This window comes from Oncorhynchus clarkii, chromosome 5 (genome assembly GCF_045791955.1).
Source record: "Oncorhynchus clarkii lewisi isolate Uvic-CL-2024 chromosome 5, UVic_Ocla_1.0, whole genome shotgun sequence".
In the NCBI taxonomy this organism is placed as follows: Eukaryota; Metazoa; Chordata; class Actinopteri; order Salmoniformes; family Salmonidae; genus Oncorhynchus; species Oncorhynchus clarkii.
Genome location: NC_092151.1, coordinates 60,588,847 through 60,602,225, shown reverse-complemented (window position 1 = coordinate 60,602,225; position 13,379 = coordinate 60,588,847). Strand labels below are relative to the sequence as shown.

Below are 13,379 nucleotides of genomic sequence, written 5' to 3'. Positions count from 1 at the left end.
ACCCCTGGCTCGGTGCTAAGCAAACCCTGTCCCCACTCCCAGCCAATCGATTAGCATGCCATAAAACCCCCTTCAGAAAGAGAAACCCATTACTGGTTGGTCCGTCTAAGGGCGCACCAAACATTCTCCCGGGCTTAGCGTTAATTACAAGTCACGCTACATTGCAGAGCCCCCAATACTAACTCCTGCAAGTGTTTAATATACACAGAGTATACAAAACATTAAGGACACCTTCTCTTTCCATGACATAGAGTGACCAGGTGAATCCAGGTGAAAGCTGTGATCACTTATTGATGACACTTGTTAAATCCACTTCAATCAGTGTAGATGAAAGGGAGGTTAAAGAAGGATTTTTAAACCTTGAGGCAACTGAGCCATGTGTATCTGTGCCATACAGAAGGTGAATGGACAAGACAAAATATTTAAGTGAACGGGGTATGGTAGTAGGTGCCAGGCACACCGGTTTGTGTCAAGAACTGCAACGCTGCTGGGTTTTTCACGCTCAACAGTTTCCCGTGTGTGTCAAGAATGGGCCATCACCAAAAGGACATCAAGCCAACTTGACACCGCTGTGGGAAGCGTTGGAGTCAACATCCCTGTGGAACGCTTTCGACTCATTGTAGAGTCCATGCCGACGAATTGAGGCTGTTCTGAGGGCAAAGGGGGGAGGGGGGAAAGGGTGCAACTCAATGCTAGTGTCACGCTGGTATAAAGGATTTTAGAGACAGGCGCAGGAATACACAATAGTTTAAAAAAATAAAAACACATATACAAAAACACTGGGCTGTACCCAAACAAAAGAGCGAGGGTAAACCTCGTTGAACAATACGGGACGATACCCGTAATACACAATATATAAAGCACGCAGCATAACAGCTGCACCAATGCATAGGTACTCACACCACCAACGGACATGGGAACAATAATCGACAGGACAATGGTGAACGAAGGGCACACTTATACTATTACTAATCAATGGGAATAGGGGCCAGGTGTGCGTAATGAAAGTTCCGGGGGGATCCGTGACGATTAGGAAGGTGTCCTTAATGTTTTGTACACTCAGTGTAATAATTAGCAAGGTATTGATACTGCCCGGCCATATCAATATCATATTCATTCTGGACAGCCGGGATTGGCTTGTTTGTGTGTGTTCTAAACCCTGGTTAGGTTCTCTCTCTGTCCATTCGGCCCATATTGCATGGCCAATTGTCTGTCTCTCCAATTAGAGCCCAGACATTGATCCTCGCTGTCAGCCACAGTCATGAGATACAGTATGTCAGGTCGGCTTAAGTGGTGATCCACAAATAGACATATCTACACACAGGTGATAATCTCTGCATTGTAGGTCTATTAGCCTGGTGGGTAGGAGCGTTGGGCCAGTAGCCCCCTGCACCTCTATGATTCAGAGGGGTTGAGTTAAATGCAGAAGACACATTTCAGTTGAATGCATTCAGTTGTACAACTGACTAGGCATCCCCCTTTCAGATTTTCCGCACAGGCAGGACTGTATTAGTGTTGTATACTGTGTTGCAACAAGGGCATCACTAAATTATCTACAGCTTTCTCAGTATCTGTGCTCTCCTGTTCTCTTCAGAGACTGGAGCAGAATGGTGTGCTCAGAGCATGTGCAGACCAGCTGGCTGGAGTGTTTATGGACTTATTCAATCTCTTCCTATCCCAGGCTATTGTCCCCACTTGCTTTAAGATGTCCACAATTGTTCCTGTACCCAAGAAAGGAGGAGGTGAGAGCCCTAGTGGCGTAGTGCCAGGAAAATAACCTTACCCAATGTCAACTAAATGGATGGAACTGATGGTGGACTTCAGGAAACAGCAGAGAGCACGCCCCATCCACATCGACAGGGCAGCAGTGGAGGGGGTGAAAAGCTTCAAGTTCCTCGACGTGCACATCACTGACAACCTGAAATGGTCCACCCACACAGACAGGGTGGTGAAGAAGGCACAACAGCAACATCGCCTCTTCAACCTCAGGAGGATAAAACATGTTGGCTTGGCCTCTAAGACCCTCGCAAACTTCTACAGACGCACCATTGAGAGCATCCTGTCGGCTGTATCAACACCTGGTAGGGCAATTGCACAGTCCTCAACTGCAGGGCTCTCCAGAGGGTGGCGCGTCAGCCCAACGCATCATCGGGGGCACATTGCCTGCCCTCCAGGCCAAGAAGATCATCAAGGACCTCAGCGACCCGAGCCACGGCCTGTTCACCGAGCTACCATCTGGAGGGAGAAGACAGTACAGGTGTGTCAAAGATGGAAAACAGCTTCTAACTCTAGGCCATCAGATTGTTAAATAGTCACCCTCTGAATGGCACACATACACAATCCATGTCTCAATTGTCTTGTCTTAAAAATCCTTCTTTAACCTGTCTCCTCCCCTTCACCTACACTGACTGAAGTGACATCAATAAGGGATCATAGCTTTCACCTGGATTCACCTTGTCAGTCTATGTTCTCAATGTTGTGTATACTCAACATATTTGAGTCAACTGGAGGTGTACCTGTGGATGTATTTCAAGGCCTACCTTCAAACTCAGTGCCCTTTTGCTTGACATCATGGGAAAATCAAAATAAATCAGCCCCCTAAAAAAATTGTAGACCTCCACAAGTCTGGTTTATCCTTGGGAGCAATTTCTAAATGCCTGAAGGTACCACGTTCATCTGTACAAACAATAGTACGCAAGTATAAACACCATGGGACCACGCAGCTGTCATACAGCTCAGGAAGGAGACGTGTTCTGTCTCCTAGAGATGAGCGTACTTTGGTGCAAAAAACAACAGCAAAGGACCTTGTGAAGATGCTGGATGAAACAGGTACAAAAGTATCTATATCCACAGTAAAACAAATCCTATATCGACATCACCTGAAAGGCCGCTCAGCAAGGAAAAGCCACTGCTCCAAAACCGCCATAAAAGATCCAGACTACGGTTTGCAACTGCACATGGGGACAAAGATCGTACATTTTGGAGAAATGTCCTCTGGTCTTATGAAACAAAATATAACTGCTTGGCCATAATGACCATCGTTATGTTTGGAGGGAAAAGGGGGAGCTTGCAAGCCGAAGAACACCATCCCAACCGTGAAGCACGGGGGTGGCAGCATCATGTTGTGGGGGTGCTTTGCTGCAGAAGGGACTGGTGCACTTCACAGAATAGATGGCATCATGAGGATGGAAAATTATGTGGATATATTGAAGCAACATCTCAAGACGTCAGTCAGGAAGTTAAAGCTTGGTCACAAATGGGTCTTCCAAATGGACAAACGGCATACTTCCGAAGTTGTGGTAAAATAGCTTAAGGACAACAAAGTCAAGGTATCGGAGTGGCCATCACAAAGCCCTGTCCTCAATCCTATAGAAATGTTGAAAAAGCATGTGCGAGCAAGGAGGCCTGCAAACCTGACTCAATCACAACAGCTCTGTCAGGAGGAATGGGCCAAAATTAACCCAACTTATTGTGGGAAGCTTGTGGAAGGCTAACCGAAACATTTGACCCAAGTTAAACAATTTAAAGGCAATGCTACCAAATACTAATTGAGTGTATGTCAACTTCTGGCCCCCTGGGAATGTGACGAAAGAAATAAAAGCTGAACTAAATTATTTTCTCTACTATTATTCTGACATGACACATTCTTAAAATAAAGTGGTGATCTTAACTGACCTAAGACAGGGAATGTTTACTAGGATTAAATGTCAGGAATTGTGAGTTTAACTGAGTTTAAATGTATTTGGCTAAGGTGTGTGTACATTTCCAACTTCAACTGTATGTGTATATACATTCCGGACTCTGGCATTGCTCATTCTGCCATTTTTTTATTTATGTGTATTGTTTTTTATTGTTAGGTTTTACTGCACTGTTGGAGCTAGAAACATTTTGCTGCACCTGCGATAACATTTGCAAAATATGCGTACGCGACAGTGGCGGTCAGTGCCGCTTAAGAGGAGGGAGGATGATAGTGTAGTTTTATCTAAAATGTATAACTTTTTAAATGTTTGGATGGATGGTCCTCCCCTTCTTCCTCTGAGGAGCCTCCACTGGTACGTGACCAACAACATTTGATTTGCATGTCTTATGGCTTGGTGGAAATAGAGAGTGTGTGGTAGTTGTGGGAAATATGACCCTTCTGTTAAATGGGACGGGGTCCCCCCCCCCATGGTGCTCATCAGAAACCTATTTGTCTCCCAAACGTCAGAACGGAAGCAGATAGCATCTCTGTGTTTGGCCTGGCTCCTAGCCTCAAGAGGGAAGGAGCCCTAAACAGAGACCCTGGGAGAAGAGAAATGAAAAGCCAGGGAGTGTACAGTACAGCATTATATGGAAACAGGATGGAGGGCTGTAGCTGTGTGGGTGTGTGTGAGTGTGTGCTTTAACGCGTATAAGTGTGGGTGTGTCTGTCATACCACAGGGATACCGGCTCATTTCTGAGGCTAGCCTGCAGCATGATTGCTCAAATTGGCCCCGCGCCCCGAGGAGTTTCTGTCATTATGCTACACAAAGCATCAGAAGATAAAGGAACCCATGTTTGGAGCTGTATCCCAGCCTCCCTGTCTACAGGCTTTCATGTAGTGGGCTCCGCTGGGGTTTGATGTGTGAATTTCAGGCCGAGGTGGCCCCACATGCGGGGGAGGTTAGTGATGCTAGCTTGGTGGGGAAATATGAGATGGACACTTCAAAAGCAATTCCCTTCCTATTTCTCAGCACAGTGGAGAGGAATCCTGGCCATTCACAGGTCAGGGAATGAGCGCATGGGACTCATCTCTCATTCCTTTGTTTCCTCTTTCTCGCTTCTCATTCTCTATCTATCTCTCTTTTACTATCTCTCTCAAATCACTGTTTCTTTTTTGGATATGATAAGAAGATATGGTATTGCTGTGGACTGTAAGCTAAAGCAGTAAAGCAAACATGGTTGCTGTTTGTCATCCACTGTATCCAAGGACAAGATCTCTCCCCTAAAGATAAGCCAGTCTGATGCAAATGAACTTTGAGCTGTTTTTCAACTTCCTGTGCAGATACAGATATTTTGAAGTACATGGTAATGCAGGTTTCGAGCCGTGTGTCTGTGCGCGTACAAGCGTGTGTCCATGTCTCCATATTATCCCAGCGTTGCCCTACGTGTTTTCACCTCTGCATCATCTCCTCAGGTGTGTTGTTCCACTACCGTGCCCCCCACGACCGCTACGCCCTGTCCTTCCCCGACGCCCAGCGGGTGTGTCTGGAGAACTCGGCTGTCATCGCCACGCCTGCTCAGCTCCAGGCCACCTTTGCCGACGGGTATGACAACTGTGATGCCGGCTGGCTCTCTGACCAGAGCGTGAGGTAAGGGCAAAAACGACCGGGCATGAAGCTTGACACAGCAAAACACACCACAACATGGCCACTATCCTTATAGACAGGCACGTGCACAGATAGGGCTCTACCTGTGCCGAGCACATGCCCTTTTTTGTCCTTACAGTCTCCAAAGTGCTCAATTGGGTGGTGGTATAATTTCCCGCCCCCAAAAATATATAAATGGTTTGTCATAGTTCGGAACAGAGATTGTGTGCGCCCGGTATCCAAACATGGATTGAGAGACGTGGTCACTGGTCGAGTGTGTGTAGCTAGCTACCTAGTGTAATGAAACAGACAGGGAGCAGGTCTCGAACCCTCAACCTTCTAGCCCGAAGTCCAGTGCACTATCAAACGTGCCCCAAAAGCAAGCGGCAGAGTCGATATCGCGCTTATAAACCCAGGGTTGTTATATTAGTTTAAACATCAAAAGAAATGCCACAACAGCATTTAGCGTAGCACACCGTATTATTGGCACATTCAACAGCTTTTAAGAAATATATTACCTTCAACCGTGTTATCTTGTGATCAAACCATCAATGTTTTGGGATTATTGGTGTCTTAAAAATATTAGCTAACAGGTTAGCAATTGGCATGTTGGACATATCAGTGGAAATATTAATACTATCAGGGGTTTAGCAAAAAAACATCTGTCGCGTATTATCGGCATACGGTTCCCATTATGGTTCCCATTTTGTTCATTTAGAAGATATATCCGTATAATTTTTTGCAAAAAAAGGAGACCCCCAACCTCGTATCTGAAGTGCTTACTAGGGGAAAGGGGGATACCTAGTCAGTTGTACAACTGAATGCACTCAACTGAAATGTGTAATCCGCATTTAACCCTCTGAATCAGAGAGGTGCGGGGGGGCTGCCTTAATCAACGGCGCACAGGGAACAGTGGGTTAACTGCCTTGCTCAGGGGCAGAATGACAGATTTTTACCTTGTCATCTCGGGGATTCAATCCAGCAACCTTTCAGTTACTAGCCCAACGCTCTAACCACCAGGCTAGATAGTTGACTAACATTAGTTGGCTAGCCTTCTGGTTAAAAAAATATATACTTGCCTGAAATCCGTTAGCTATATTTCAGTGGTAAAAAGTTGGATATTAAATTATGTGTGGTCTGTCGTGCAGTCGAATTTAAACGGTGGTCAGGTAGCTACGAGGGTGTCTTTAGTCGCAAAACGTAACGTTATTTTCCGATGTTGGGAGAAGATTTGCTAGCATTTTATAAATTGTTTACTTATGATACTTATCTGCTGCAACAATGCAAAGCAATATCTCTGACGAGTAAGTGTCAGAGGTAATACATCTTTATGAAGAGTGGCAAAGTATATGTTTACTTCAGACTAACAAAAAATTACAAGGCTTTGATAAGCAACTCGCTTTCATAAAAATTCTCTGTGGCCCAAATAAGGAACTAAGGAATGAAATTACTTTCAGAAAGTAAGGTATGCAAAGTTTTTTGACCCCAGTGGTCCCCTCATGAACTTCTGAATCTCTCATATCAAAGGATGTAATTGCTTGTTTACATTTCAGAGGCTAGCTCTGTCATTCCTCATTACACTCTGCCATTTTAGCCACAACTATCCCTCAACTACCTTTCATGTTGATGTTTGTGTTTCAGCTTGCCGCCTCCCATTATGTCTGTTGGTGACGGATAGTCAGTGTGTGTGTGCGCGCGCGCACGCGTGCGTAGGACAGTTAACGTCCGTGTGGATATTTTGACACATCTCTATCTCAAACGTCTTCCCAATAATTGCACTGGAGAAGCAGCTTGCATATTTCTCCTCGACAGCTTTCCCTGAGAGCTGCATCCTGTCCTCTCCTCTCCTCCCCACCTGGGACACATATAATTGGTCCATCTCCAGAGCTACTTGGCTACACATCAATGAGGAGGCAAACGTGCAATTAATAATGTAAAAATAGAGACATCAGCTACCAGGATGGAAGGCTGAGATAAGAGATTTAGCCATAACATTGTCTGACGAAAACTGTTGCAAACCGAGCACATGCATGATTGTAGCTACTGAGTGTGTAATAAGCCTTCCTTCCTTCCTTCCATCCTTCCTTCCTTCCTGTTGTCCTCCATAAGCCCCTGTATGCCTGTATACATAATCTCTTAATCAGCATTTAGCCTGTACCCTCATTGCTGTTTGAATCAATGTACTTCAGAGTAATTGCACAGTCGGAGCCCGGATATAGATTGCTTTTCGCCCCCCAGCCGAGAGGTTTCTGGAGAAATTCCTGATTTTCTTTGGCTCCCCTCCTTCCTCTACCCCTGCCTCTCTCCTCAGGTACCCTATCCAGTCTCCCAGGCCTGGTTGCTATGGCGACAGGCAGGACTCACCTGGAGTGCGCAACTACGGCAATCGGGCCCCTGACGAGCTGTTTGATGTCTACTGCTTTTCCAAGCAACTGCAAGGTATGAGGGAGGCGTCAATTAGATTTTAGTCATGCAAGGCCCTGCAAATCCCCAGACGCCCCAGGAGCTACGATGCTGGAACCGCCTGACTCATTTTGAGCTGTAGCTGGGCGGTGAGTTATACTGCCGTGGCCAGGATCAGAGGAAACTTCTACAGAAGGATTGAGTCCTATTCACAGCAGGTGCCTTTAAAATAGCACTTGGGAACCTGGGTAATTTGTTACTGTGCAGAGCCAAACCGTTCAGTTAATAGTGATACTGTAGCAGGAAGTAGGTCATTTTCAGAGAGTGTCATTATTGACACCTTGCATATAACTGGGCTATCTAGCTGGACAGGATGGGTGTCCAGTGGTATTCTATGGTTCTTACTCTGGGTCGTTGGTTTATTGACCTGTTCAATCTGGTCTATAATCACTTCTCATATTACATTCCACACCACTCTATTCATCTCATAATTTATTGTAATTATATCGCCCCTTCTTCTTCATATGGTACTCCCATCCTCCCCCGTTGCTCCTGTACCTCCCAAACCGCTCTCTTCCCCCCACACTACCTCATTTTTACCTCTGTTTCTCCATCTCCACCCTCCTCTCCCAGGTGAGGTGTTCCACTTGTCTGTACCAGAGAAGCTGAGCCTGGCCACAGCCTCTACCCACTGCCACGCTCTAAATGCTCAGCTGGCCACGGCAGGGCAGCTCTACCTAGCTTGGCAGGCCGGCCTGGACCAGTGTGACCCAGGCTGGCTGGCTGACGGCAGCGTGCGCTACCCTATAAACCTTCCCCGGCGCAACTGTGGCGGGGATGATCCGGGGGTGCGCACTGTCTACCACAACCCCAACCGCACCGGTTTCCCAGTAACCACCACCCGCTTCGACGCCTACTGCTACCGAGGTAATGGCAGGGTCGCCATCACCATGGCAACCGTCCTGTTTAATTCCCATTAATTAGTGCGTGTTGTTTGTCTCATGCATGAATTAATACAGAGGGGATTCAGTGACATTTTGGTCCCTTCTGGGATCTGAAATCTTCTACTGTAGCAACCAGCCAGTGTCTGGTATCAGCATCTGCAAGCTTTCAATACAGACTTAGAGACCCAGCAGAGTTCTGTACACTGGCTGTAGCCTCAATGTCCTTGCAGTGTCATTCTAGAGTGTTTATAATGTTACTGGACCACTGGTGATTTGTCTAACTTAGTTTCAAGTTCACTTTGGAACGATTGTACACTCCTGTGTGCTGTGTGCTTGGATTTGATTGTGTTTGTGCAGTGTGTGGTCTGCATTACCTCCTCGGCATGTCATGGAGGATGATTGACAGGGACTAAATTGATTACAGACGTAATGAAGTCTTATCTTAGACTTTTCCCTAAAAGAAAGTAACCCAAAGAGAGAGGAAGAACATGTCTATATGTATTATTTATACTTTATTATTGAAACAAAACCAAAAACAGAGGTCATCAACATATAAGAATATGGACGATTCACAGCTTATTGCAAAGATTATTATTTAAAGCCCATGCCTTATTGCCAGGAAAGCAAATAAGAATGCTAATATATATATATTTTTTATATAATTCCAGAACGTGATGCAGGAGTCCAGGCAGCTCAGCCAGGGTTCCTCCAATACAGAGAGCCAGAGAACAACTCATCAGACACTGAGCCCCAGCGCTCTGACCCCTTTCCCAAACCCTCCACCTGGACTGGCATCGTGGACCTGGACAAGGAGGGAATCAGCTCCATCGCTAGAGGCAACGAGTCCTCTGAGATCTCAGAGGAGCACGTGGTAATCCACCTCCAGCCAGGGGAGGGTACCCAGCGCTGGGGAGAGGAGAACCAGGAGACCCAGGACCGATCCAAAACTGGAGCCCCTCAGGACGCCTCCTCCAGCCCTAAGACCAAGACCAGTACCCTGAGTCTGTCTGCCCTGGAGAGTCTGGAGACCCACGGAGGTTCTGCCCAGGAGGAGGTGGAGGGTGAGGGGGAAGTGGAGGGGCGTTTCGGGTCGTCGGACTCCCCTCTTTCCTCCCAGACCTCTCCAACGCTCCAGGCTCAGACTGCCAATAGCGTTCTCCACAGCTTCGTCAACAACCTGATGAAGCCCTTCAAGTATTGGACAGGCTCTGTGGAGACCGACACAGAGGCCCCTCCCCCAGCCACACCTGCCTCACTGCCCGAGGGGACATTAGCTGTGGCAGACCAGGAACCCCCAGGGTCGGCTAAGGTCAACCCCACCGAAGGGAGGCCCAATCTTGGCAGCAAAGGAAGCACTGACAGCGGCGTCATGGAGCATCGGAGCGGAGGCTCCTCGCTCAAGACATCCACCGGTGGGCTCACCAGCTCAGAGGAGGGTCTGACTGAGCAGGAGAGAGAGGTGGTCCCATTTGGCCCTGTGATCCTGTACACACAGCCAGGGAGGGATCCAAGCACATCCCTAACCAACCCTTCAGCCTCCTCCTCTAATGGTAAGAGCCACCTGCAATCCATCCATCAGAGAGGCTGTGTGGCTTGTCTGAGTACACCCTGTCTCTTTATAATGTAGTTCATTACATTTTCTCTCTAAAAGTAATTTTCTTTTTTCGTTCCTATTTCCGAGGCATATTGCCGGCCTCAGTATTTTCTTCCAAATCAATGGCTTGTGTGAAATTGAAAATGCGCTGTTTACGAAGGCAGTACATTAAACATATGATTTCTATGGATCGCCAGCTATGGTGAGGTTTGTTTCATACTGTTAGACACTGTCTCAGGACAATATTTATGGGAGAAACATTCAGCCACTTTGTGGAGGACAATGGAAGTCGAATAGGAAAATTATTCCAAAATTATATTCTGCATTTCAGATTGTTGCTCCTAGACACCGTCTCTGTGTCACAGATGTTAGAATTTCCAGAATATCAAAACATTACTCCCATTTCCTTCTTTGTTTTTCCCAGGAAGAAATTACATTGAATTTATATGCACTTTGAGTGTATTTTAGCACTTGTTCAGAGCCATCCTTCACTAAGCCTGCTTCCAGCGGAGGTGACAAATGCAGTGTAAAGAGGAAAATTAGAGCAGAGAGCGAATCAGGCCAAAGCAATAGCTGATGTGAATAGATAAAAATAAGGTCTATCTGGAATCAGGTCGCCATGCTGAGCTTGTGTGTGTGTGTGTGTGTGTGTGCGCGCGTGTGTGTGTGTGTTTGTGTGCGCGCGCGCATCTGTCTCTCTGTGTACATGTCTACGTCCGTGTGTAGGTGTACGTGTGTGTGTGTGTTCATGTCTACTTCTGTATGTTGGCTCAGTGACCAAAACCCCAGTTAATTCTCCATAGAGCTGAGCTAGGTGTGTGGGTCGTAAAGGTCACCATATTGGGATATTCCCCACTTGAGAGCCCTGCGACTTCAAACCACAATCAATAGCTGTGATTCCCCTGCTGTGCAAAGGCAACCAAGCAATGTTTAATCATACGGGCCACCACTTACACAACACAGTCACCAGGGCTAAGAATAGAGAGAACAAGCTTGTCGCGCACAGAGGTGTTTAAGTTGGTTCAATAAAGGTAGGGCCCCTTCTGTGGCCAGGACGCCTTGAAACCAAAAAGCTTAACCCCAAGGTGTTAATGTTTTATGCTGGATGAAAATATAGCTTTAGTCTGCATACATTATTCACAGCCTCTTTCCAATGAATGCAGGGCTGGCTAGGTGCTCATTGCCGCACTCTTTGCCATCTACGTCTCCCCCATTTAGGACGGCCCTGGGTGAACGCAGGCGGTCATTATCAATGGCGTTGATGAGCGGAGGGAAACCGTGAAGGACAAAAAGAAGAGAGGAGAAGAGGAGGCATCAGGAAGTGGCTTTTGAAGTTTTTTAGGAAGCTGTTTCAATTGATACGTCCTCTTAAAGTGGCATCGCTCGCTTGATATTAACTACTTTATTGAGCACTGCGGGCTGTTACTTGCATCTCTGAAATCTTCATTATCGATACTGCCATTTTTATTATTCTGACTGGCAGGAAGCTAGGGTGGAGAATTGTGAAGAAGCACAGTCTCAAGTAAAGTGCCAGGAAAGACATTGCATGTGAATCTTGACACTTGAACCTCAATCCCTAATTTCCCACATAGCTTTAGCAAAGCATCGTGGGAATAAATCATTTCGGTAAAACATCACATTCCAGACAGATGAGTGTGACGTAATTCACACGCCACATAATAACTTTTCCCTGTCATCTTTACTAAACGCCATATCTTACTGCATGTGTGCTAGCGCGCGCGTGTGTTAGCGTATGTGGTAGCATTACGGATGTCACGCGTCTTGCTTAGCAAGTACAGCTTCCTCCTGATTCGTCTCAAAAAGAGGATTGAACCCAGGACCTCTGCTTTGCTAGCACACGTGACCACCCTCCCAAAGCGTGTTACCAGTCACGCCATGTGAAAAGCTAACACAAGTGGGAACTCTTCAGGCTGAGGAGTAGATTTCACACATCCCCATGTGCTACACTAGCGTGTGTGGGTGTGTGCTAGTGTGTGTGTATGTGAGGCCTTGTGTGTGTGTGTGTGTGTGTGTGTGTGAGTCGGCGTCCATGTGTGTGAGTCTGTGTGTGTTAATTAGATGCCGAATCTTACAACAATAGTGCTGAGACTGCATTAATATAATGTGTCCCGGAGAAGGCTTCAACCCTTCTCCCATTATGCTTTGTGACCTGAGGGTTCGACTCTGCTTGTTTACCCCAGAAAGAGACGGATAAACAGCTGATATACAGCACCGCTGTCACTGAAAACCCACAATGGAGCACATAATTGACTTGCCTCGATTTAGCCGTTTGTAGGCAATTTATCACAGTACGATGATGTTTGGTTTGTGTTGACTTATTGTAAGCCTAAAATTCACGGCAAACGACAGCAGTGAAATAAGACATTCATAATACGGGGCCTGGCATGAAATTATCGTAACGCATTCTGTGTGTAATATGCTCTTTTTATTTAATATATAAGCCATTAGAATAGATCATCCGACTTGATTAATGAATTTAATCACTCATTATCTCATCAGTATGTGAAGGCAAAGTGGTTAAGTAGCTATTATTCCAATAATTAATTAGATAATAACACAGTCTACATCTCTTATGTAAATGAATCCGCACTCGTATAGTACATAGGCGAAGGCAACATGCAGACCTCTGAATAATTTAGTATTTTTTTAATATTTCATTTGTCGACATATTTGTGTATGTTTCTACCCACAGTAATTTGTTGTATTATGTAGTACAACCAGAGCCCCTGCTGTGGTGCTTAGCACCTCAGAGAGCACTCTCTGCTGTTCTGTGTTAAGCTAGACTTAGATGCTGACTTTGAGGTACTCTATACTGTACAGTGCCTTCAGACAGTGTTCATGCTCCTTCACTTATTCAACATTTTGTTGTGTTACAGTCTGAATTCAAAATGGATTCAATCTTTTTTTTTCTCACCCATCTACACACTATACCCCATAATGACCAAGTGAAGACATGTTTTTATAAATCTTTGCAAATTTATTGAAAATTAAATACAGAAATATCTCATTTACATAAGTATTCACACCCCCTTTGCTATGCCACTCCAAAATTGAGCTCAGGTGCATCCCGTTTCCTTTGATCATCCTTG

The 13,379-nt window shown here is 45.9% G+C and overlaps 1 protein-coding gene across 1 annotated transcript in view; it reads left to right on the top strand.

Annotated features, from left to right (window-relative positions):
• LOC139410136 (neurocan core protein-like) overlaps positions 1-13,379 on the top strand; it is a 203,130-nt gene that overhangs the window by 60,055 nt on the left and 129,696 nt on the right. Inside the window, exons 5-8 of the mRNA XM_071155579.1 lie at positions 5,157-5,331; positions 7,640-7,767; positions 8,365-8,658; positions 9,344-10,225. Coding sequence (XP_071011680.1) covers positions 5,157-5,331; positions 7,640-7,767; positions 8,365-8,658; positions 9,344-10,225 — 1,479 coding nt within the window. The remainder of the gene's footprint in view (positions 1-5,156; positions 5,332-7,639; positions 7,768-8,364; positions 8,659-9,343; positions 10,226-13,379) is intronic.